Here is a 27,225-nt window from a genome sequence, read left to right as displayed (position 1 = left end):
TGATTCTTTTTGTTTGTTTGTTTAGCTCTGTTTTCCATTGAGTGATGTGTGTTCTCTACAGCTTATAGCAAAATGACTAATTAGAAACAGGAATTTTGGTAGCAGCCTAGTTACTTCCCTGTGTGTATAGTATACTAGTAGACTTCACTTAGCAGTATCCCACAGCTTGTATACGATACTACAAGTTTAACTGAATGAAAACATAGTGTGCTCTTCAGCATTTAACTCAAGCCTCTTTGTATATTTGACCAGGATCTGGCCACTACAGTCTATAGCCTGCAGAAATGTAGATTTTGTATTCAAGTTCTCCATAAGTAAGACTGTACAGAGGGATCACTGCTAAACAGATACAGAATTACAGCCAACCCACTTAGTTCAGCATTTTGTTCCTGACAATAGCCAGAGGAAGGAGCAAGAAACACTGTGGTGGCTGGAGACACTATAATTCATGTCTGTGTCTCATCCTAAACCTTAAAAGCTGTAAACTGGCCTCAAAACTGAAATATGAATTGAATCGCTGTTTCAAAAAAATATTATTAGAATTAGTATTCAGTTTTCTTTTTGCATCTTGCTGAATTCTTGGCCTGGAGTAACATCCTGTGGCAATGTGTTCCACAGTCTAATTGTAAGTTGCATGAAAATGTGTTCTCTTTAATCAGGAAAGGAGCACTTGTCTGGCTTGATGGACAAATACTGCTTGTCTTGCCATTCCACTGATGTGCTGTCATACTACACTGAGAAACCAACAAATATGCAGAGATGTGGCACAGTTTGTACTGGGAGGACATAGACACTGAATAGCAATACTCCATCCTTGCTTCGCATGCATACACGCATATGCTTCAGTCAACTTTGCACATCAAATCTACAAGGTCAATATAAAAGAGCCTAAGCACTTCCAAACACTTTTCTTTGCTTCATTTATCATCTGCAATCGATGAAATATTCATTAGCACCAAGTCCTCCATCTTAACCAACTAGCCCTCTAACTCAGTATGTTGAAATGATATTTTCTTCTTAACACATCAAAACATCTCAGAGCTACTACATAAAAAACCCCCAACCTTAAAAAGGTATTTTAGAGATGAGAACATTCATATTGTCTTCGCTTGCTGTTGGTAGGTTTTGCTGTCTAATAAAGCACACAGATTGCTACTGACCACAACCAAGTCTAGAATCAACCAGTTGTAGTAGCCTGTCTGCACTGCAAAGTAGCATAGCCATAGCCAACTATGTCAGGTTCAGGTTCTGGTAGCCATTCAGAGGAAAGGCGCAGGGCTCCATGTTACAGTAACTACTCCAAATATTTACTCAACTTCCTAAAGGAGTTTTACTGCCACTATTAGCTGCTGTAGTTCAAATGCTACCAGTACCCAAACGAAGTAGTTTGAAGTTGGCTTGAACTAGTTTATGCTACGCTGTGATTACAGCACCAGCTGACGCATGGACACTTAATTAGCTATCTGAGACCATGAAAGATGCAGCAAATCCAGAGAATCTCTTTCTATAAGCCTGGGTATTTTTACCAGAATGATGACAGATTTGTCCCTGTGTAGTGATTAATGTTAATTTCACCTTGAAAATTCTGAGCTTCTTTTTTATTTTGCTAACTGATTCGCCAATAAAATTATAAAAGCATAACATGCTGAAAGCTGGAATTTTCTTCCCAAGTTGAAATCAAATATTTTGACATTTATTAGTTCCATAAAACGTTGCTAAGAAAATAAACATTTTTTAGTTCATTAGAACCATATGCTCTTCTGTTTATAAAAAAGAGCTGTTCTGGGACACTGAAAAAACATTCCCCGAGAACTGCATTCTTTGGGGGATTTACATTTTTTTAACCCTTTTCCTGATTATCAGGATCTACACCACATGTCCAGAGTCACAGCACCTATGGAGTCCTGTGTCAACAGTATTAATGGTGTTGCTCTAGAGAGTTGAATTCCAGCATTATTCTGCATTTACTTCAGCTGGTATGGCTCTGTTAGGTATAGCTGGAGGGTGAAAGGAATTACTTCAAGTAGCTTAGCAGACATGCGAGGGGGCCACGTACCTTGAGAGATCTCATATGCCTTGTATCCAGGGAGTCCTATAACCTATGGGGTCAGTAAAGCTTCCCCAAGATTTGCATTATCTCAGGAATTTGCAGTGGTTTGGTGGCCTACACAACAGCAGTCCCTGGTCTTAGTGAGTAGAAAAAGGCAGCATCTTAGGAGGATACCTCAAGGAAAGGGTGAATGACTGGCAATGTTTAGCAAACCTACAGCAGTTCGGGCTGAACAGGCTCAGACCTTAAGTTTAAACCAGGACAGATAATTCATGTTGGATACATTTGACTTTAAATCAAGTTTTGCCTTCAAGCAGGGAAGCATGAAATCGTCCTCATGTGTTCTGTTTCCAGAGGGTTTTGAAGCATGCTTCAGGGTAGAGAGCCTACTCTATGAGTAATTGCAATGTATCGATGTAAAGTTTGCATTAGAAAAAAGGCATGGGGCAGAATTTTGTATTTCTTGGTTTACAGAGATCTCATTTGTATTAATTTAACTCTTCATTCCTTTTTTCAGAGGTTCAGGTCAGCTCCATTCTGAAAGAACATAAGGCACCTTTCAGCCTGATTCCCTGCAGTTTTCCGTCTTGCAGACTGACTCTCTGCTGCCTCATCAGGCACAAACACAATTAAAACCCTTATCACAGCTGGTGCATTCAAAATCTCTCATCTATGTGGCTTCTTGAAAATCTACTAAGGAAAGTGGTCCCACTGCAGCCTTTTCCTTGGGAAGCACTGATTTACATACCACTACTCTACCTTGCTGTCTATGTTCAGGCCATTTTAACTAAGTTAGTACTATGGCTGAACATCGAGTCTTACAAGTCCTCAATCCAGTTTCTGGCTCAGTCGTGCTGTATGTCTAATGCTGAAGTCATGCAATCCAGCTCAATTCCTTCCCTTTAAAGTGATGATAACATTTTGCTATCTCACAGCATGTTGCAAGGATCATGAGAGCTACTCAGACTGTGAAGAGGGTCAAGAAAGTCTACAAAGGTTTCAAACTTAGGCATATCAGTAGTCTTCAGTGAGAGGGAAGACTAAGTGTGTCACCTATATCCTGAAGTGTATTATTCTGTCCTGGGAAGAATGTGAATACCACATAAATAAAAAAACCCAACAAAACCCCAAAACATTACCTTCTAATCAATGCCAACTAAAAAAATTAGCCTTCACTATACAAATCTTCCAGCAATCCAGACTGCTACACAGGACTACCCACCTCTCAAACTGAAAAGTCTTGTTTATTGATGCATGACCAGGACGGCTACACTTTACAAGGACAGTTTCCTAAGAGAAAAACAAAATACTTACAGTTAGTATCATAGGCACACACAAAAAAATAAATATTTATCATTGTTAACATTCCACGTGACAGCAGTAATTAAGGATCATGAAGTCCAAGGCCCAGCAGTCACCAACACATGAGGCTTTAGAGCCTGTATACTGCAGTGAACTAACAAGACCACAAGAAGGGATCTCAAAACACATCCAGATTATTCAAGATCAACCAACACAATCTATGCACACTTAAGTTCATGAGAAAGATCCAAACCCTTACCTGAACTTCTTATGTGTCTAGAAAGCCACAAGCAAGTAAACCCAATCTCCCTAACTGCCACCAGAGAGGTAGAAAAAAATGGCAAAAGGAGCCCTTTCTTGTTATAAGGTCAGTTTCTGCAGTGCCTTTTCAGATTGATTTCATATATATTTGTGCCTAGAACTGAGCAGAAGATGCACATTTCATAGAATAAGATGCTAGTCCACAACTGCAACAAAGAGCTGCACTAACACAATTGCTAGAATGCTATGATTTTTAGTGGAATCCACTTTCCAGATGGATTATATAGTTTTGTAAGTCTGACAGATATGTAAGCAGCTCTTTATTACCAGAGTGTAATTACAGCAGTCTAGCATGCCTTACATAGCAACTTCTGTGCCCTTCCACTCCTCATGGCATATGTTCCTTAATTGCAGAGAAAAGTAAAGAAAAAAAAAAAGTGGGGGTTTACAACAATTTGGGTGGAAGCTCAGTAGCACACAAAATACTTCATCTAATTTAAGGAGGTTTCATAGCTTACTAACCTGTGGTTACATTACTGCATTTGATGGGAGTGCTTAAATTCCTACTGTGCGTCAGACAAGTAGCTTGGACTGCTGAACTAATGGCTTTCAAATGAGTGTTGCCGCGACTGAAGTTGTAAAGAGCTGGGCAAATAACAGTTGTGTAACAGTATGTCCAGTATGCAAATGGCTAATAAAAATCAAATTTCTTGTTTTGAGTTTAGAAGTATTTCTTCTTCTTTGGAGGACGCCAACGTATCATTATCAACCTAATGATTACAACGCTCACGCTACAGAATGAGCTATGTTACCTATCCCAGTACTGGCAAATCTAGCAGCAGTACAGATGTGAGTACAACACTTTGTGACAAAATGGCCTGACACGGGGCGGGCTGGGGCAGGGGAAGGGAAAAGGATATAGAGTTATGGAACACATTTCTGATTCAGATATCAAATTTACTTACAGACCAGCTTTTCCTAAGGTGAGAAATGGGGCAGAAAAAAATGCTATTTGCATAACATAGAAACAAAAGAACTGTTAATAGGCAGAAGTTTCATATGAGTGTTTGTAACGACCTTCCTTTCTCAGGAGATCAGTATGGCCTAACATATCCACTATGGCTGCTGGCCTACAGCATCTCATCAGGTTTCCCTGCCAATAGTCCTTATGAAATCTATACAGCTGTCTCACATGAACACTGAAGAGCCTTTTTTTCAGCCCAGAGTCACAGAATACTCCCAGACTGAGTTATTTGAGGGCAATATGAATCATGGAAATGACGAAAGGATACTTCATAAATATTCACAGCCTGTCTTGACACCCGAGCCTGACTCCCCAAGCCTGGGGAGCAGCTCAGTAAGTGAAATTCAGTGAGGCAGAGAAATAATTTTAAATGAGTTATATGGAATAGTAGATACAGACATGATCACAGAATCCAGCTGTGGTAGCTATAATTTCTTTTCCCTTGTTACTGCATATCTGCTGAAGGCTATGCCCCCTTTCCCAAGACTACTGCTCCACAGCAGAGCCAATGTAAGGGAGACTGCGACTGCTCCTCAGGTGTCACTGTCAACTTCAGTGCAGCTGGCTGATAAAGCACTGAGGCTGACACGGACAGCTTAAAGGATCACCGCACTGGGTAAGCACCAGAGGAAGAAAACTCTAGCTGGGAATGGTGATAAGCAACTTGGGAGCAATAATGTCTCCAACTGATATAGTTACATCCATCTGATCTATCACAAAATTAACTCCCAAGAAAAGGAGGGCTGTGTTAAATTCATGTTTTACCAGTCCTATCTTGAAGAAACAACAGAATCTTGCACCTTCCCTGATATTCAGAGCACCCTCTTTGCCACCCCCCCTTTTCCTCAGCTACTTGCAAGTGAAAACCTTCTCAAAATGATTTGAAAGGAATTAATGATGTAGGCACAGCCTTTCCTCTGTGCCAAAGGAAGTTGAATTCAAACATCACTTCAGCTGTCAGGCTAGGGCAGGTGTCTCAGGTGCCTATGTAGCCATGGAGACAGACAAACATATTTAAAGTTTCAGATCTTAGGTGAATGACTTGCCCTCTGGAGGTGGCTCCTTTTCTTCAGCAACCACAAGGGGAGTCTGCAGTGATTAGGCACCTCATTTAAGTGCCTACAATTGGCGGTGTGAATCCAGGTGAAAACATAGCTACTCATTCAAGCACGACACCTATATTTATTAGCGCACACAGCACACCCTGCCAGAGATGGATGAAACTACAGAAAAGCAGCAGGTGGGATCCTAGACCAGAATCACAGAATGATTGAGGTGGGAAAGGGCTTGCAGAGATCATCGAGGCCAACCTGCTCCTCAGAGCAAGGTCAGCTACAGCAGGCTGCCCAGGACCATGGCCAGTCAGGTTTTGAGCTTCTCCAAAGATGGAGAGTTCACACCCTCCCTGGGCAACCCGTTTCCAGTGTTTGACTGCCCTCACAGCTTCTTCCATGTTTAAGCTGAATTTCCTGTATTTCAATTTGTGCGGGTTCCTCCTTGTCCTGTCTGAGCATTCAGTATCTCATCTACTGATTTCTCAGGCAGAGACAATACTGGTGCTGCTCAGTGTCCTAATCTATGTGGAGTAGCTCAACCTGATGTGTAGTCTGGACTCCCTCTCCACCATCATTGCACAACAAGCTTCAGGAGAAAAGGCTCAGACAGTTGTTACTGTTATGCTGAGGAGCTGGGCATACATAGGAAAGCAAAAAGAAAATTTCAAAAATCTTAAAATAGCTCAAAAACTGAAATGAAATACTCTTCTGTACATCCAGTAAAATCCAAAGCCTTTTTTAGACTTAGAATAATGATTCTCTAGACAAGATAGTCAAGATTATAGAAAAGATGACATGTCTTTTGAAGAATATGAATCCCTAAATAAACAAAAGAAAAAAGACTCAAAGACTAAATGGATTTCATGTAGTCTCAGTCTCACAACAAGATACATGACGATTCTGTCCAAGCGTCAGTTCTGCCTATCTAGACAGTTTGAAGGATGTCTTAACACAGTTCCTGGCAGAAGAGAAGCAAAGCTACTTTGTACTGCAATTTCTGCCGTGGTCTTTCACTATGAGACAGATGCTTTCCCTATTCTAGTTATAACATGACAAAGTTGTAGCATAGATGAGACAGATCAGCATGTTCCTAGAGCTCCAGTCCAATCCAGGAACAATGTCAAGCTGAAGCCTGTCCAGAAGATCCAATCATTGTTTCCAATATGTGTGCTGGACTGCGTTGTGACTCTGGTTCTCAAATGCAGCTCTGCTTTCTAATGCACATTAGCTCTAGAATGATCACGGCAGATAACTGCCTGGCTGTGTTACACATACAATGTATTTTCAGGGAAAAATCTGGAAAGACAGCCATGATCTAAAAATCAGAACTAATAAACTCAGTACCTCTATCAAAGACAGTCTTCCTTCACCTTCATCTAACATTTCCTTTAAATTGTAGATAGTTGTCTGGAAAATGGTTAACTTGTTTCCAGAAATATGAGCTTTGACTGTTGCAACGAAATGCTCAATAACAAATCAATCCTCACAATTTTATTTGAAAACGGCATATTTATCCTAGCCACAAGCATAACACCTTCAGTTGTTAAAAGCAAAATAAGCAGACAATAAACATTGTTCTCCTTTACTTTTCTTAGTCTAAACTGACTGCTTTCTGTAAAAAGTCAGTTGTACTTTTATCATCCCTCATGAACTTGGATACTTTAAACAAAAATATTTTTTTCTTAAAAAAAAAATTCACATTAAGAAACTAACACAGAGAGTTCAGATGTTTGATTAAAACTAGAAAGCATTTTAACCAAATAAATGTCAGGGCAAACCAATAAAATATTTGAAGTCACTGTTGTGTTTTCCAAAACCAGGAAGTATCTTACAAATTTCATTTTACAATCAGGTCCATGCATACATTGATGTTCCTGGAACATTTCATAAGGACTTTTAACCATGACCACAGGTTAGCATATTGAAGGTTACCAGGTCACTGTTTCATACAAACAAAAATTCATAAATTGGCATAAGCAAGCAGACACTGCTTTGCCTGTAAACATACAGCTACTGTAATACATCAGATAGCTATATGAAATAATCCAAAACCTAAATATTATTTAATTTCATCTTTATGCAATAAAATTTAACAGGTGAGAAATGGTTGTGGTATTTTATAGTACAATAAATGGGTCATGGCATCCAGAATACTATGTCTACCATTACAGATCCCTGGTTTTTATCTGACATATTTATTCTTTTTTAGCTGACTCTTCATGTGCTCCATTAGTTTGCTAATTGCATATATATATCTCTCTAAGTATCCACTTTATACAAGTGAGATCTGCCTAATGAAGCTGTAATTTGGAAGATTTAAATTCACAACATACTGTAGGTCACTTCAGCAATATTTTAAGCACTATACTATAGAAGAGAATTTGGCTAATCACCATGTAAGTAACAGCAAGCAGCCAACTAAGAACTATGGCAGCTAAGAAAATGAAAACCCAAGTTAATTGACCTTAGCTCACACTACTGTGTCTTTTTAAATGTTATATCTTGTTAATGGCCTCAATTAATGCTGGAATGTCACCTGGATTTGCAGCCTCGATGCTCATTCTTCTTCCTCTGATGGATCTAAGCCAGGATGCTTTAACATACTTGACTGCAGTACCATGTAGGCTGTTGTGGTTCATGAGAGATCATATTTCTCTCCTAATGCATTAGTTGTGTTGCAATAATAAAATGAAAAAAAGCCTGACGTAATTTTAGAAATAGTTACAGCAAATACAAGTGACTCAAAGGGACTGACTGCAGGAAGTTTGCAGCGGTTTGACTGCTGCAAACACACAACCTCCAGTTCATGGATGACTGCACCAGCAGAAGCTCCAAGCTATTACTACTACAAAGAGTCAGGATTAAAACAGCACGAATCACCTGCTATTGCACCCATGGGTGATCAAAGCTGGGCACCAACTGACAACAAAGTACCTCTCATTTTTTTTTAAAACCCATGGTTCACATGTCCCTCTTGTTTCTCCTTCTTAGTATCTGAGAACGTGCTTTTGAATTTCACCATCAAATACTCACATCATCAGCTGCATATGCCACTTTTTCTGAAAAGTTTCTTTGCCTGTAAGGAAAAAAAAAGCCAACCTTTCAAACCGTAAGTCTTCCATTTACCTTAGGAAAGTCAATTGCTCAAAACGTCTGTGAACTACACATTATCTGAAGACTGCTGTTCAGAATTGCCACTATAATTGTACCCCATGTACGTACTAACACCACAGTTAATTGTGAATAAAAAACAAATTAATGTGCAATCAAGCAAAATAATCTGCTTAAAAAAAATTTAGAATAAACCAAATTAAGACAAAGTCACATGCAAGCCATTCTATTATTTTGAGATCGTAACGTGAGCTTGTAACAAGAGGCTTTCATTTTAGAACATTAAAGTGAAAAACACCCTCTTTTTAGGTATTTGTCCCTGATCTCACATCCATTACTAGTCAAAAAACTGACTAGGATTGCTGAGGCATATAAATTCATTCATGTGTGTGTTTTGAGAATCAGTCCTTAGTTTTACAACTAAGTTTTATTTCAATTAGTTTTTGATATATTAAGAAAAGTTAGTCTTAACAATTGTTTGTTTGGCCCAGTCCATCCTGTTTTATATGGGAATTCAGCACCTGATTGCACTATTCCACGCAGCAACAAAACCAGGGAGTGGGTTCCTTCCCAGGTATATCAAGTGCAGGCTAACGCAAGTTTCCCCTTCAGGCTCCTTGAATTTTCTTTTCTGCTATTTTTAATGTTGTTTTAATTTAAAAAAAATTTATATTTTTTTAAAGATCTGCCAAAAATTTAATAAACTTTAAAACATTGAATGTACCTTTTTTTTTTTTTAGAATTACCAGCCAGCAAAAGTAAAACAAAGCCCCAAATCAGCTATTTACTGATAGAGCAAATGATAATGTTACTGGTTTCTAGCCACCCACTTAGTTTTCCCATATGTCTTTGTTTGTGTATGTTTCCATCCCTACCTTCTTTCATATTAGTCACCTATGGAGAATTCAGCTTGTTATAGCACATACTTGTATCTAATCCCTCTTTTCCTTTTGGATCTTGGAATGTTTTGACATTTCAGTTACAGTAAGTGTATTATAAATTAGGGATGAAGAGCCAAATTATACTGAAATAGAATCACCAGTGTTTGTGCTGACAGAAAATCTGTTCTATAGCATTACAAGACAACTGTAAGGCTGAGTGTGTTTCTCTGCCCATGACTTCTGACAGTTATTACATTACTGCATCCCAGAGTTTGTATAGCACAGCGAATATACTCTAAACTGATTGCAGCTGTGTTACTTCAGCTCTGAACTTCTATTCAGGTGGACATACTTTTAGACAAAGGGATGAGACTGACTAAAGCCAATTCAGCAGGAGAAAGAAAAGGAAACAGCGATTAGTTTTTATGATAACATCATTGTCTCCCCACACACATAAAAACAGAAAAATCAAGAACACCGTTGTTCTCACATATATATAACTGTTGTTTTCTCTATATATCAATTATGAGTCAGCTAAGATCTAGCATAGCCAAAATAAATTACCTATCTTGTGATATTGAACATCCAGCAGCAGCATCAAAAGGCAGTAATGGTCGGATCCTGCAGTGGACTCTGATATTTCCTCTCAGTTCCTAGGGTTAGAACATTAAGATGTATTTAATGCAAGCTATTGGAGAGGATAGATACACTGGAATTTGTGAAGCAGACATGAACAAATTTAAGAAAGCAGGTGTTTACAACATCGCAGCCTTAGACTCTGTGGAGAGAAAAATAGTATCAATATCATTTGCCTTGAGAAGTTATTAGGAGAAAGTAATTGAGGAAGTATGAGCTCTTCAGAGCTCTGCAATGGTGTAGCCTTCTCCAGTCTATATTAAAAAAAAAAAAATAAGGCTTTAAATCTGAGCCATGTTCCCCTCTTCAGTCTCCTTCCTCTTTACTTGAGCTTCTTCAGACACCTCTAATAACTCAACAGACAAGATTACACACTCCATTTCTCTTCCACCAGCCCTGAGGAAGATGTGGAATATAAAACATTTTGTACCTTTTCCTCTCCACTGCATGTTCATACATGACTAAAAAGCCAGTAACTGATTTTTCTCTGCAGGCTGTTTCAGACTTCAGTTTATCTAACTTGGTGTTTCTCCTTCCTTTTTGTTGGTGATCAGTTCTTCTCATTTTGTATTAGTGCAAACACCTTGCCTGTGATGACTAGTAACCACTGGCATTACCTCCCCACTGCCTTGGGGATATCCTTTTGGTAAACTGCAACACAAGGCAGAGTTTGGAAGGTAAGTACTTTTTAACAGAGAGCTTCATTTTCCCAGGTAGAAAAAATTGAGAGAATTTTGTTTGAAGGCAGCTGTGTTTCTAAAAATCAGGTCCTGAATCAGGCAACCCAAAACTAGTAATCTGGGGGACTGGGGAGGAACAGTAAAGTTAAAGTACAAAAAGGAAAAAATTAATCCCAAATGAACTGTCACTAATGGCTGAGCTTGACATATTTGGAAAAATAAATGATGACCATTTTGCAATTGCAAGTTGATCATTTTAGGAATTCTAAAACAATTTCAGAAGCTGCAAATTTAGAGAAGAGGATGAACAAACTCAAGTTTTGTCCACTATTCAAAATGGATGATACTCCTTAGGACCATATGTTGCATGATTGCATTTGGAAGATGCTTGTGTAAAAAGAATGGGGTGGGGTTTATTGTAAGACAAATGTGCCTCAGCAAAGAAATGCATCGTATATAGACAGCTGGGGGTGGTGACATATCCATGAAAAGTATATTCATTAGTTCTATTGGTGAGGAAATTATGAGCATAATTACAACAAAATAAGAAAATATTCTGTCATTAAATATACTTACAACTAAGCTGTTATGCAGAGCTCTCCTCTTTTGCTTTTCTTTCTCATATCTCTCTGTCACCTCTTGTAGGGACTGTTCAAGATCAAAAGCTTTTATCTGAAACACTAGAAGAAACCTGTTTCAAAGAACTAAACTCTGTGACTTTACAAAATGAATTTTCCAGTAGCACCTCATGAAATACCAGCATAAAACCATTTTAACTTCTACCAAACTTTAATTAGGAGGGTTAGTTCCTGATTTACCAGACATGTCTGAAAAATCCCATCATACTTCTTGCTATGAAATGACTACATGAAGTTACAGATAATTAACACAGGTATACACGTGAAACCTTGAAAAAACAATCAAAACCACAAGATATTTAAAGGCAGTTCAAATGTGTCAGTTTAGTTAGAGTAATGTTATCTCTCAGTGAAGCCTGAAACCTAAACTTGAAGCGACCTGCTTCTGGATGGGGCTGTCACTTGCAAGGCTCATGCCATATTTGCAGATTATTAGATTCATGCCAGCTAACTTTACAAGAAGCTAACCTATCATTTATCCTCAGCCTCATTTACAGTACTACTAATCCTGTAAAACAACTATAAGGTTCCCCTTTAAGATAGGTGCATTCACTTCATGCGTAGGATTTCATAAAAAAATACTGATCTTTTGCACCCCAGGGAGTCCCCTTCACAAAACTGAGGAGACCAATACAGGTCATTATAAAAGCCTTCCAACTTCACAAATAGCTTTATTTCAGCCCAATTATATTAAGACTTAGCAGGCCTAAAACAAACACACAGCCCAGAAGACACATAATGTGACTGTAAACTTGTGTGAAAAGCAAGCTTTTAGGAACTCCAGTGGGAAATCAATCTCCCCAGTAATTAGTGAGCAGTTTGAAGATGTAGAGTAGCAAGCAGTCAAAACCATGGTCTGAGAGCAGAGTTAGCAAGATGGCCACCAGCCTCAGTATGTGCTACCTTACAAAGAAAGGAACAGATTTATAATCTCAGCATGTCACACATATGATTTATGCTCTCTGGTATAGACTAAAAATCAGAAAACTTCAAGGGATGTTTCTCAGATCTTTTTTTTGTAATACCTACGCTGTTCACCTCCAGCTCATAATGTTCCTCCACAAGTGCATGCATGGAGGGGAAACACGATGTTAATAGTTGAGGAATCAAAGTCTAGGAGTTTCACTAAGAAAAATCCTCTTCCTGCATCTTGTATGTGGAGTAACACTAGTGTGTCTTGGTTTGGAGAATCACATGCAAATATGTTACAATAAATTGTCAAAAGTGACTCTTACAGTCACTCCTAATCATTTTTCAAAATACGAGGTTGGAATCCATTGATTATTCAAGTACTCTCCATAATAAGTATCTTAATTTATAAATTTGTGTACACGAACTTTAAGTTCCTGAAGACTCTTGAATAAGCAGTAAAGTAAGGCAATAGGTGCTAAGGGTACTCCTCCATTCTTCCAGTCTTGAAAGAAAAAAATACTAGTTTGTTTCAATATTTAAGTGGTCTTTTCATGAGGACTCTGAGAAGCCTACTGGACATTATAGATCCAGTTCAGTTAAGTTAGGCCCTAATTACTCTTTTTTTTTTTTTTTTTTTTTCCTAGCTAGCTCTCCTATGGTAAAGATGACTGTGAAAACAGAAATCAACCTTGGGGCTTCCTAGGTTGACACCAGGGCTTTTGAGCAGACAGATTCTGCAATCTCCAGAAAATTATTTAAGTTTTTGCCTTTAGCAGACAGTATTTTGATATTTGTAACAGTGAACCATCACTTTTAATGTCCATCTTCTATAAGGCTTTATGTGCAGCACAGGAAAACTTCTTGAATAGAAACTCCACAGAGCAAGTTTCCTAATGCATAAATTATTTCTGAACTTTAAATTTCTCTCAAAGTGGAGCTATATAAACACTTATTTAACATTTTCCTAGTTTTCTGCTTGGCATCAGCTGCAAGCTATTCAGAAGTTACATTTTCATCCACAACCTAGGGGCAGCCACTGGGTGCATCTGTTTTAAAATACTAATAACCCACTTTTCATTATTCAAGAGAAGTAGTCACTACATGCTTATAGCCATCATAGAGATCCCTTTCCCCCACGCTTTGCCCACCTCATTTCATACGGAAACTTTCTGGGAGCTGGGAATGCTGATTTTTCTGTTTAAATGCCACTGAGCGCAGTTAAGATCTTCATCAATAATCAGACTAAGAGTTGTAGAAGAGTGATGGCTTGCGAACATGTTCAGGATTGTAATGTTTCTTTAATTAGCATTCATGGTTTAGGAACATTTCATTCCCTCCCATTCAGTGCTGCACCAGACCTTCTGCTGTGCTGGTACAACTGCTTCCACGGTCACGTGGAGGTCTAAAAGCAATCCTTCTTGCTGAGTAATTTCTGTTCTGGATCAGCTCCCTGATCCATTTTGTGCGAGGTCACACAAACAGTTACACCAGCTCAACGGAAATGATGGGGAACGTCCGTGATGGGGACAGGAACAACAGGAGCAGCATATCGCAGCACAGCCACAGCCTAGCACAGATATGGATGTGTAGCTGTCCCCATAGTTCCCTGGGGTTTTTAATGTTTCTTTCCATACTAGATTCCAGTTTAAAAAGGAGGTCGATCTGACCATGCCTTCTAGGATAAGCAGCTGTGATGTAATACACTCAATTCCAAAACTTCTTTTGAATTCAGCTGTGGTTTATATCCTGGGCTATAACATCATTTTCAGGCTGCTGCAATATTCTGTTGCTGAATCCAAGGTCCCTCTCCTCCTCCCCTACTCTACACTAAGAAGGAAAGGCTTTCCAAAGGCAGCTGAGCAGGTGGGACTCTGCTGTTGAGTTGAGGGTAAGATACAATGGTAGTTCACATTCCACAAATACCAGTAGTCATCAGCACAGTACAGAACTCGGCTTTCTCCAAGAGGAGCACAGCACATATGTGCCAGCATACAGGCAAAGTGGGAAATAAGCTCCTAACCCAATTTTTCCTCTTCTCCACCCCAGACAGTGTCCCGGAACCACAAAGGCTAAGTCACTGGGCTACAGCAGCTTTCAAAAAATGTCAGTAATCTGCAGCAAATCCTCTGTCACATATTCTCTTGGACAGATTTTGCTCCTTAGTACCAGCCACTTTGCCAAGCAGCGAGAACAGTGGTTTCCCCCCTCTGAAAATACATTCTGCATGTACAGATACTGTCGTTTCCTCTTTCTCATAATACCTGCATGGTGAAGCAAGCTAAAAAGTAATCTTAAATTTTTAGAAACTCCTACCCTTCCAGAGATCTGTTGAATTACTGTATCTGCCTCAGTAGTATCCTTTGCAGTCAGGTGGCCAGTATTTTTTGCTAAAATGATAGCAGCTTTGTTGATGAGGGAAACAGGCCTATAACAAAAAAATAATGGGCACTTCTCTCTCTCATGAACTACTACTATTTAAATTTAAGTGGGAATGATGGCAATAGCCTGGTTTTCAGACTGTGAATAAATATTTCTAAGCAAGGTACTACTCAGTTATTACAGGAAAGTTTTATAGTTTGGTGCATGTCAACTACAGCCTTGAAATTAACCTACTTGAATGTTTCTTCTATAATTCTCTCCCTCATTTTCAATCTCTATTTTAGGATTGAAATTATAACATATACTGTCTCCAGAATACACACTTTGGGCTTTCTGTTTACAAAAGATTAGATGGAATTTAAGGATAGCAATTCTACTGTCATATTTAACCTTAACAATAGAATCTCACTCTAAAACATTTGACAGAAAACTGAAAAATGGCCAAATTAAAAACATAAGCTATCCACCTAAGTACCAACACACTATTTTATTATAGGCAAGGAAGCTTCTCCTGGTTATGATTTCATAGAACAATGCACCACAAAGTGCAAATTGAGAACAGTCAACAGGAATTTGCAAGGCCTCATCAGAAATACTTACTATTTATTTACACCACAACAGCTCAAGTGCCAAATCCAACCTCCTATCTGTTCATTTAGCCCTCTGCTTCAATAAGGGAAACATTTACCTTTATCTAGGGTTAACTTTCTACTTTGTTTACTTTCCATTTTAAAGACAACTTGATTAAGCATTTTCTCTACATGGATAATAATCAAATCAATTTTAATCATAACTTAGAACATAACATACAGGGACAAGTTCTGCAACCACCCATTATTAAGAATGCTGGGTTTTGCTATTGACATAAGTAGTCCCATCAGAATCAAATCAGACCCAAAATTAAATATTTCATCCAAAAAGTAAAGCAGAAGAAAAATGTACCTTTTAAATGGCAACACAAGGATATCAGAGCATCACCCAGGGACTCTGATTATAAATTTGTGCATTTGTTGTTAGTTCATCAGGCTGCTAAGCTCCAAACAATTTAAGCTCTGTATGTGTCATGTGCTTCTCAGGCCTGGTAGGAGCTCCACCAGAATCAAGGATATTGAAAGCAGGTGCAGGTGTAGGACCAATGTACTTAGTCCTTAGTGATGAGGGAGGGCAGAGCGCACCAGTGCACTGCAGAGTCTGCTTTAGATGTACATGTGAACAAGGAAGGACCTGAATTCTGAAATAGTAGTCCACGTGGTGTTATTATCTAGCGAGTGGAACTGGTTTTGATTTGGAAGTAAAATTTTCTTCATAAATACAGAGAAATATTAAAAATCCAGCCTGTACTAATTTCAGACAGTATTTTCAGAAGCCTCTGAAATCACCCAAGTCCTTTTCTGGTACAGTCAAAAGCAGACAAATTTCAGCTAAGGCAACGCATTCTTCATTCAGCTGTTCTAAAATAGTCAAGATAACAAGCCTGAGAACTTCAGATTAAAAATGTTACAGCTGAGCCAACTCAGCAGCAGTCTAGTAGCAGCTGCAATCAACACAAAAGCTAAATCCAAATTATCAGTCATAACCTCTGCAGAGTTATTTGTACTCTTTCTAATGCTTCAGAAATCCTTGATGATCTCATGTCAAACAAAAAACAAGTGCTACAATTTCAGTGACACGTTTCTCAAACATCAAACAAAACCTTTTAATGTCAGTAACATTTAACAATGACATTGTTGATGTTACATGTTTGAAAAGTAAGTGCAATGAGCCTTACTTTGCATTGCTTCATTTTGCAGCTGTATCCCTTGGACTGCTGTCAAAACTTGGTAAAGGTAAGTCTTGCTTTGATGCTGAAAGTCTTTTGAAAGTTCAAGAGCAAATGAACGGAGGCTCTTCAGGTCTTGCTTAAGCCTCTTCTCAACAGAAAAAAAAATACGTTATAAAGACACAAAAACAGCAGTTAAGGAAGAATCAATATAACAACAACACAAATAAATATGGCGAGATATCACAGTCAGGAAGAACCCTCTACTTGATGAAAGGAAGTCTTCAGGAGTACATCTTTCAGCATGTTTAGAGAAGGATCCTGCAAGATATTTAGCGATGTCATTTCCTAAAGACTTCAGCAACACTTTATGGATCCTTACCATCTTATGGTACATGCTTTGACCATAATGCAGCTTCAGGTATAACAAAGTTTTTTCTTAATTCATCAAACAAACATAAGTGTGTGTGTTCTGTCCACTTATAAGACATATCCAGAATTAACAACGAAAAATTCTGATCCACCTATCCGTTACTGCATTCATTTTCTACACTTTGATCAGGAGGTATTTACTAAGCTTCACTTTAAGTCATTTCTTAAATAAGCCAGTTCTATGCCTTCCTAGGAGAGTAGACATATTTTGAAAAGATCAGAAACCTTTATTGTTCAAAAAGGTATTTGTATTATGGATTAACTCAGCATAACATACATGATGAGATTTTTAAATGTTTATATTCACTTAAAAGACCAGAAAAAATAAAAACGAATTGACCTGATTTTAGGATTAGTAGACTTCTTGACATGGAAGTCTTGGAACAAACATGTAGAACCATCTGTAAGATGAACTTAACAATATCTTATCTCACAGAAGCACTCTGATGTTTCATTAGTCAGCCTGGTACAAAGTGTCACATATCATGTAACATTTTATTTTTTCCAAGTATAGTACTGACCTTGAATTAATCGACTAGTTTCAATAATAAAATAATAATCTAAACTAAAGGGAGAAAAACACTGCATTTCTCACTCTCAAAAGCCACACAATATAACTGGGAAGATTTTTTTTTTTTAATTACAGGTATAGGATTACCATTAATCTAGACTTTTATCTAGAGAGCTTTGCTCTCTCCTAAAATTCATTGATCTCTGATAATAAACCATCTCAACCCACTGGTATTGCCTCACAAGCAGTGCTGCCATTCTAGCTAACCTAAAATGTAAAACACCATCACAGAATTTACTGAGCAGAATCACTGTAATTGGAATAGCACAGCATAATTCAGTTGGAAGGAACCTTCAACGATCATCTAGTCCAACTATGTTACAATTCAGCTATATCCTTCTGCCTGTTAAGAATCAGATTTCTTTCCTGAGATACTTTTCAGTCATTTTATGCAGGTATTCAGTGCTCCCCTGAGAAAAGCTGACATTTGCTAGTGTTCCTAAAAGGAACTCACTATTATATGGAGTAACTTAAGGAATAAGTATTTCAGCAAAGGAAAAAACTATGGTACTGGTACCAGGAGAACAGTTCCGGTCTCTTTGGTGCAAAATTAAGACAACCTGAGTGAGCACACAGCAAACTACTCTCTTGTGAGGTCCACCAGAGCATAACTCTTAATGAAATAATGGAGCTCTCCAATGCTTTTTTAAAAGATCTGCCTATCTGGTTAAAGTATATCACAATTATTGTTTTTTTAGGGAATGTCTATGTGATAGTCAAATCAGGGATTGCAAGGTTTTGATTACAAAAATATCTAGCTTGGTTATTAATAGCAGCCTATACATAAGATCCTGGAGCTCAGGCACAGCCACTTTTACCAGCTTCTCAGGTGACTTTGCAGCCTATTGCAGCAAAACCACTATAAATTTTAAGCTAACTCAGGCATTGCTACACTTTACTGCAAGCACTGCTGTGAATACAATAAAGCCACAGATGAGGTTCATATCTGACCGTTGTCTGGGGTTTACTATATTTGACAAGCATGTAAATGTTTAGGGCATGGAATATACCTACATTACTACTATGCGTCTTTACCTTTATTGCTCCATGCAGCTGGGTTACAACAGAACTCCTCTGCAATTTCTGCTGCTGGCCACGAGCAGAGTAGAGCTGCAATACTTCATGAGTGCTTCTTCCAGCCAACCCTTGATACTGTTTAAAAAAAAAAAAAATCACCTAAAAAAATCACTTTAAAGTGATCATGTTTTCTGTTGCATTCTGTCCATTTTGTCCCTGAAAACATTTGTAACTCAACTGTCTGATTATATGTTGTAAAAACATAATTTCTTTGCTTTTACCTTTTTCTGAGTCACATGAAGGATCACCTCAAGCTAACTGGCTAACATTCTACTTCCTTAGGTTGGTAACGCTCAGCATCAGATTACCAAAATGCTTTTGCGGTACCTAAACCTCCTTACACTTGAGATGGATCTAAATGGTTACAACTGTGCCTTCGCTTTGGGAAACGGGCTGGTTACATAGCTGGTTTCATAGCTGGTTTAAGTGTCTTCCAGCCAACTACATTTAATGCAGAAAGCTCTCTGAAAGGACAGGAAGCAGAACGAGGACACACATACACCTGCGTTAGCCACTGAAGTCCTGAAGGAGCTGGTAATACACACACAACCCCCAGCTCAGCGTTCACTGCTCTAGCTTCCTGCCAGCACCGACCACATTACATTCAGTAGAGTTGCAATGGTGCAAAACTGTACCAATAAAGCACTAAGCTGGGTCTTCAGAGATCAAAGCAACCAAAGCAACTTTTAAAGGATGTGGAGAAGAATGGCCATAAAAATTGCATTTGCACAATAGGTAATTTTAGATTATTAGAAAGCAATTTTATTTTTTAGATGTTGAAATCAAAAGGAAAATAGAAACAGCGCAACTTTAAACATTTACAGGCAAGAACACAAAAAAGAAATCTCCATAGAGTACTTGTGAAATTCTGCAATATGGCAGAATCTGTGACATATTAAAAACTGCATTTTCATCATTTACTGACAGTCCTGTTGCTTAAAATGAGCTGCAACTTCTTCACCTGCCTTCCCCCACAACCTGTTGACATCATTCCTTAACCAGTACTAATAGACTCTTTCGTTATTTTTGGAATGCACTTGTCCCTAGCATAGACTTAGTTCCTACTTTATTCAGGCCACAAATTCTGTGACTGCCGTTCCCTGTTATTTAAACTAACAGAGCACAGAAGAGTACGACATGAAAGAGCTACATCTACTCACGTAATGGGTGTTATTTAATTCCAATCATTCGATAATGATAAGTAAAAAGTAAACATTTAATTACAGTTTAACTGAGATGACATCTACAAGAACAACAATACAACATCCTGGAGCCGTTAAAATAAAGAAAGACTATATTTTCCAAGAAAAGTACTTCACTTATCTAAACCAACCTTTTCATGTGGCTTTTTCACCTTCACAAAGCATGCATCTTCTATTTACAGATGCAACCTGAAGTCCTGCACAGCTATACAACACTTTAGCACTAATATAAGTTCTTATGTGGAAAAGAAATAGCAGGAAGAGATTATTTTAAAAGAAGTCTCTTTTTTCCTGTTTTTTTTTTTTTTTGTTACAGGCTTTAAGCTACCAGAAATTGAGACCAATTCTATACAGTGTTCACATGTTCTTTTACTCTGAGGATTTTTAAGACTCATGTTACTCAGATGCAATATTTACAAACACGCTTGACAAAAATGCATACAAATAGCTCACTAGAATTAGTATCTCTAATCACATATGAAAAGATAAGCATGTATATAAGCAATTGCAGTATTCAAGCCTTATTATTAAATAAGTTTAAGCTAGTTAAAACCTACTTTTAATATCTAATGCATTGTTCACCATCTGCACAGGTTCTCTCTGACTCCCTCATTTTTTTCAACATGAACATTAAAGGGGAATGGTCAATTCCACTTCCATTGCAGTCAATCTGTCATCACTTCCACTATCAACTTTATTGCAAAGGCTACCTTGGTTTTGAGATATTGTCCATTAAAATAGTTTTAGCATTCATCAGAATTGTTTGTACGCCAGAACTTGCAAATTTGTGCTCGTGCATGAGAAGGAAAAAACTGACTATAAAACTTTTTATAGTCAGCTTTATTACAAACAGAAGGGAAACTGAACTACTTAATAGTGTTCTCCAAAGTGAAATCTCAGTTCTGCAATTAGATCCATTCTGGCAGACTTAGTTTATGTATGGAAGATAGCAGGATCAGGACCTCAAAGACTGCAAACAAAAGCAAGGGGCATGCAGGTAGAAAAATACCTTTCCAAATAGGCAAAAGCAAGTCTGCAGAGAAAGAATCTCACTTCTTATGTTCAATAACAACCCTTACAATATGCTGCTAGGATAATAATATACTGGGCTGCGGAAAACAGCAGCAGTGCTGACATTCATGATTGTCTTAAGGATATAAGCAAGGGAAGGTGTATAGCAAGAGATAACATTTGTATTAAGCCGATACAACCTACAGACCAACATTTACACTGCAAATCCTAATTTATGGCTCTCCTCATAAGTTTGTCTCCAAAGCTCCCTCACTCACTTCAGCCAAAACGAATCCAATTAGCTTTTACAAGTTAAGAATGAGACCTCTGTTAACCCTGGTCACTGTGACTTAACTTGTTACAGCTCAATCATTCAGGCAGCTCCACCACCAGATCTGAAGGCAGCAGCTTTTTTCACCAGCTATGCTGGTGAAATATTGGGAGATACGGCGCAACATTGCACAACCTTAAATTCATCTAATTAAAATGAGTATTCTTTTCAATAGAGACTCTTCAGTTAAGGTAAAACTATTTCATGTCAGTTTAGCTCACATTTGCAGATTGTTGGGGTAAATTAACCAAGGAGAAGTAAAAGTCTTTTAAGCGTATTTAAATAACTGCCTGAATAGAAACATCAGTGCAAGGTTAATCGCAAAGTATTCCCGCAAATCATTCGACGTTCCTGACTGATAGCAGTAACACAGCCACGCTCCTCATGTGTCTGTAGGTGCTTGGATCTTCCAGCACATTTTGCAATAAACTGAAACAGTGTTGTATTTGGAAAACTAGGCTTCATTATCTAACACTCATTTAACCACTTCCTACATCTGATGCACCTTACTAACTGAAATGTTTTTGGGTTTTTTTACTCTCACAAACGCAAGAAAGAAACTAACAGCTGAAATACTTAAAATCTTTGGTAAGTATTACACAGCAGAACAAAATAATAGAAACATTTTCTTAGAACCAATTACAGTATTCTTCTGTATGCCTAGCAAAACTCATTTCAGATGCACCATCTGCTTCCAGTCAGGCTTTGAAAAATGTTAAACCCACTTTTATCTGCAGGTGTTAACAAACGCCCAGGGAGGGCAAATGGCTTTCCTGAGGTCCCCCAATCATTTATTGTTTCAGTCCAGATTAGAAACTCTTGGCCAACAGTCCTATCACAACTAATACCCACAGCTGGCTCTAGTCTAGTGTTATAGATCAATATTCAAAATTCTGTAAATCTCTGAAATCCTGCCTTTGAAGACCCCAAACATTATCACAGGCTGCTCCTTGTTTCAACAATGGTCTAGGAACAACATATCCTTCTGTAGAAGGATGTAAGAAAACGAGGGCATCCATTTGTTGCTGTATGCTCTGTGACTGACTTCTGGAACAGTACTTTGCCTTTTCTAGACAAGTATAACACTAGTACTATGAAAACATGCAACAGGGCATCTTTGGTAGGTCTACTCATAATGAAATGTCTTTCCTGCGCTCTATGAATAGTCTTTTTTGAAGGATCATCCTAATGATTTCTAAAAAGTATTCCTTCAAAATCTACCCTTGTCTTTTAGGCAAATGTTTTCCCTGCAAGCTGAAAACAGTATTCCATATTTAATGCTTGCAGAGTCAATCCCTCAGTTCACTTTTGTGGCAATTATTTAAACATACATCAACTTTTAGTTACTTAATCGTTGTATTATTATTGCTGATAAAAAACCCGCCACCAAAAATGCCCAAAACACTGAGCCTTAACCCCTTCATAGATTTCCCCAACAGGTAAAGAGTGCAAAACTTGAAAATAGGAAGGCAGATTTCAGTGTCTTTTTTTCTATTTTCATAAGAATTCTTTTTGGAAAAATACACAATAGTTACCTCTGCAAGTTTTAGATGAAGAGCAGCGTTTTCAGTTTCCAGGACAACTATTCTTTCTTCTTTGGTCTAAGGAAAAAACCCACCCAAACCCACAAAAGTAAAAATGAAATATATACGAGTCAGATGAACGTTATTCATTGTAATAGTTTTATTACATTCCTCCATTTCTCTACCTTCCAAAATCAAGGGGCTACCTATCCCCAACCTCCTCAGCACGCTATTTGTCTACACGCACATTAAAATTAGGATAAACTCTAAATATTCCATGATTACCCAGATTTTGTATCACTTTGCCTGCTCACGTGGAAATGCATACATACGAAATTTTAACTGCTTTTGCTTTATAAATCCATCTCCGGACGTTTGCCAGGTCATTAGAGAAGCGCTATTTTATTCATGTATAAACAACCACGCAAGCGTCCGTTTCCAAGGCTGCAGTGTCAGAGACCCTCAGGGGCGTCGCAGCGAGCCCGCCCCTGCGCACAGTCGCCGCCTTCGGAAAGGGCCGGGGGCCCGCCCAGCCCAGCAGCGGGCTGGGAAGGCCGAGCACACCGCTGAAACCCCGTTTCTAACCCAGCCCCAGGCGGAGCAGCCTCTCCCCCACCTCAGTCTGCCCGCCAAGCCCCCCCCCCCCCGGCTGCTCTATTTAGGATTCTCGCCTAGATTTTAAGCCTAGAAATCTACTTTTAAGAGAAAAGGGCCGGGCACGTCGCACCGCCGCCCTCACCGGGCCGAGGCGCTGCCCGTGGCCACGTGCCGGCCCCGCCGTCGCCACGGAGGCCGAGGCGGGCCAGCTTTCTCCCCACGGCCCGCCCCTCGCCTCCCCTCCCGCCGCCGCGGCGCGGGGCTCACTCGCAACCGCTGCTCCAGCTGCCGGAGGCGCTGCGCCCACACAGAGCCCGGGTCGAGCCCGCTCCGCGGCCGCATCGTCCTCCGCGCTCCCGGGCAGACCGGGACCTCGCTCGGCCTCCGCCCCCCCTCGGGGATTTAAGTCCGCCAATGAGAAATCCAGTTGGGGCGTCCACTCGGCTGCCATGGTGACGAGTCCCGCCTTCTGCCCTTACCACCAGCAAACGCTTCGATTGGCTGGGCGAGCACCTCGCGCGCTGCCCACGCACCACCGCCGACCTTTAGCGGGGCTACGGCAGCACCTGCCGGCCGGCCGGCCGCCCCCCCCCACCCCCCCGCCGTGAGTGACAGGGACGCGTACCAATCCTCCCTCAGTGAGGGGAGACGGGGCAGTGCCCCTCCGGCCTGTCAGGGAGAGCGCCCTCGGCGGTGCGGAGGCACTGCTACCCCTCGGCCCACACCGCAATTAAATAGGGACTGGAGGCCGGCAGCGGTATCCCTACATCTACAGCGTCACTTGGGACAAGTGACCTCGGAGGGCAAGGCCAAGGATTAGAGTTAAGAGTGGAGGGAGAGAAGCAAAGTCTGTAGCTCCCAAGGCCGGTGTAAGGCTACTGAAAGATGGCACCTCGGAGCACCAGCTCCTGGGGCCAGGGGCGCAGGTCCCGTGTTCAGGTTCAGCGGCCACAGCAAAGGGCAAGGAAAAAGAGGACAGAGGCTAGAGCTCCGACATTCGCTACAGGATTTCTCTCCTGAGCATCTGGTCTAAGGCTGAAGAGGCCACAAAGAAGATTAAGGGATAGGAACATCTGTTACACTGAGTGTGCTGGGGGGTGTTCAGCATGGAGGAAAGAAGGCTGAGGAGGATGTGATCAGTATGTATAAATACCTGATGGGAGAGTGTAAAGACAACAGAACCAGCCTCTCCTCCGTGGTTCCCAGTGACAGGACAAGAGGCAATAGGCACAAATTGAGACACATGAAACTCCTTGTAAACCTTAATTATTTTTTTTCAATTTTTTTTTTTTTTTTTTTTTTTTTTTTTAGTGTGAGGGTAGTCAAACCCTGGAACAGATTGCCCAGAGTGGCTGCAGAGTGTCCGTCCTTGGGGATACTCAAAACCCAACTGGACACAGCCCCGGGCAAGCAGCTGCAGCTGACCTGGCTTTGACCCTGGGCTAGGTGATACACAGAGGTCTCTTCCAACCTCACCTATTCAGTAACTGTGAACTAAGCCAGTGTCTAGGTTTAGTCTTAAGAGATGGACAAAGCCTGCAGGTCCAGCTGGTGTGGGAGTCCTAAGAGGCTGCTCAAGACAGGAGCTATTCATTCAGCTTATGGCTGGGGGGGGTGGTGGTGGTGGGGGGGGTGTCTCGCTACAGTTTCCAGGGCCAATATGTGACAAACTTTAACAATACTACTTAGTGCTTTACTATATTGTACTGAAAGATTAATGTTACGTTGAAAGCAGCCTGAATACTAGTTGGCTACTAAATGTGAAAGTATGCCAGATACAGACATGTCAGCTTCTTGGAAGTGGGAAATAACACTATTTTTGCACTACAGTTTGGGCTGTTTTTTTGAGAAGCTAAAGGCAACATCGTAATTACAGAGGAATCCAGTTCTGCAAAACAGCAGTCTCCAGTTACTGTCTACTGAACCTGGTGAATGCACTGTTGTACAGGCAGTAAAAAATGCAAAAGCATACAGCAGTGAAGCTCTCTGTGTTTGGCACAAGAGGAATAGCAATCCTTTACAGAGGAACCCAGATGCAGCCCATCTCTCTCAGACCAAACCAAAGATCTCTGTGCAGCTCTATCAGCTGTCTTCTGTGATACTGGAACTTCCTCCCGTAAACTGTAGCCTCAGATTAAAAAAACTAAACAAAACTGACTGGAAGGCCCTCAGCCATTTGTCCTTGCAACTATTTCTCCATTGGTGGAAAGAAATGAAAACTGACAAATGCATTTAGGCTAAAAAAAAAAAAAAAAAAAAAAAAAAAGAGTTCCAAAGTACTACAATACTGAGGATGTCAAGAGATGTTGGCACTAAGGCAGACAGGATTTTATCAACATCAGCCATTTTCGGGAGAATATTTTAGTAGCTTGGGGGTGTGTAACTCAATTCTTGACACTGAGCTGTGATTTTTATATGTAATGCTTATCCTGCAGCAGCAATCAAGTCAGAACCATGTTATTTCCAACATAACTCAACTTGATCTCAGAAGGACCGTCTCTGAAGTGTAATGGTTGCTCTCTCCCCTACTGTGGGTTTTACTCACCATGAATGAGATTAAGAATCTGGTTTCTGTAGGCTGTAACAGAGAGGACTTAACTTACTATCACTCTGACTTTGAACTAGTAACCTAAAACTGAGCTTGCCTGGACTACTTCTATTTAGTCATTTCTCTATGCACACCTGAAAGTTGGACAGTACTGAAAACTCAGTCCCATTTGTATTAAAAAAAAAAATTAAACTAATCACAATATGATGATATGCTCTGTGACTCACCACAGCAGAAGCGATTCTCTTTTGGGAACTTCCTTCTGTTTCTAAAGCTCAGGAGAAGTTACTTGCCGGGCAGGGAACAAACCAGTCTGTCAGTGCAATCTAGGCAAAAAACAAATACAAAATCCAGCCATCTTCTGGAAATGCTGCAAGGCTGTATTCCAGCATGCCTTTCTACACCCATTCTCTGCTTTGAAGAATCTCAGGGGGTTTTCCCCCAAAACTTCTACCAACTTGATCCTGTCTCCCCCTGCAAATGCAGAGCCCTGCAGTTATGAGAAACAAAAAGAGCCGACAAGCACTTGGGAAAAATACTGAGGAAAGACTGCTATCCCTCTTGTGCCAAACACGGAGAAATTAACTGTGCTGCGCCTTTGAATTTTCTACTGCCTGTATGAGAGCGCATTCGCTGCGGGCAGTAAACAGAGATTTGTGCTCAGCCTGTCATTGAAACCCCCTAAAACATTATTCAGCAAAGTTGGAAGTATTTTATTCCACATTCAGCAAGACGTTTGCTTCGGTAAGTGTCGGTCAGTCTGAACGAGGATCTGTTACTAAGAGTAACTGGAGGTTCTCTGAGCAGGTGTATTGCACCATGATCTCCTTCAGGCGTTTGCTTACCTGCCACCACAGCTGGGAAAGACATCAGCTGACTCTGAATTTTTAATCTGTGAGGCTTTGCCTTCTGCACCACAGCCACTAACTGGCCATTTCAGATGGCCATTATCATTTGACAAAACAGGAGGAAGAGCCAAATGGTTTCCCATTCTTATTAAATACGCAAGTTACTATGTGTTTTAAGACTATTCTCAGTGAAGCTCATTTTTCACCATCGCTGTTTTTGTTATGATTTCTTATGTTACCCATTGAATTAGGGGGTCAAGAATCGTCTTGTTTATTCTGCTGCTTGTGCACTCATTGCTTGACCTACCAACAGCAATCTGTATGATCAGGTATACAGTTTATTATTTCAGCAAACAGGACATACACTATGGACTTTGTCAGTTTCTTAATTTCTCTG

General features: G+C 39.8%; 1 protein-coding gene across 3 annotated transcripts in view; it reads right to left on the bottom strand.

Moving 5' to 3' along the window:
* KIF25 (kinesin family member 25) overlaps window positions 1-26,227 on the bottom strand; it is a 44,954-nt gene extending 18,727 nt beyond the window's left edge. Inside the window, exons 1-8 of one of the 3 annotated variants that reach the window (XM_054822703.1) lie at window positions 26,208-26,227; window positions 22,848-22,913; window positions 18,727-18,843; window positions 16,698-16,836; window positions 11,577-11,680; window positions 10,249-10,337; window positions 8,726-8,768; window positions 3,273-3,340 (exon numbers count right to left, since the gene is read on the bottom strand). In XM_054822703.1, coding sequence (XP_054678678.1) covers window positions 3,273-3,340; window positions 8,726-8,768; window positions 10,249-10,337; window positions 11,577-11,680; window positions 16,698-16,704 — 311 coding nt within the window. In that variant the 5' untranslated portion in view covers window positions 16,705-16,836; window positions 18,727-18,843; window positions 22,848-22,913; window positions 26,208-26,227. Of the gene's footprint in view, window positions 1-3,272; window positions 3,341-8,725; window positions 8,769-10,248; window positions 10,338-11,576; window positions 11,681-16,697; window positions 16,837-18,726; window positions 18,844-22,847; window positions 22,914-23,574; window positions 23,652-23,699; window positions 23,846-26,207 lie in introns of those variants that run through there. The other 2 variants (XM_054822701.1, XM_054822702.1) reach the window with 2 other exon arrangements.
* Between the last annotated feature and the right edge of the window lie 998 nt (window positions 26,228-27,225).

This window comes from Grus americana, chromosome 3, assembly GCF_028858705.1.
Source record: "Grus americana isolate bGruAme1 chromosome 3, bGruAme1.mat, whole genome shotgun sequence".
Taxonomy (NCBI): Eukaryota; Metazoa; Chordata; class Aves; order Gruiformes; family Gruidae; genus Grus; species Grus americana.
Note: the sequence above shows the minus strand (reverse complement) of the source record. Positions and strands in the feature narration are given on the sequence as shown.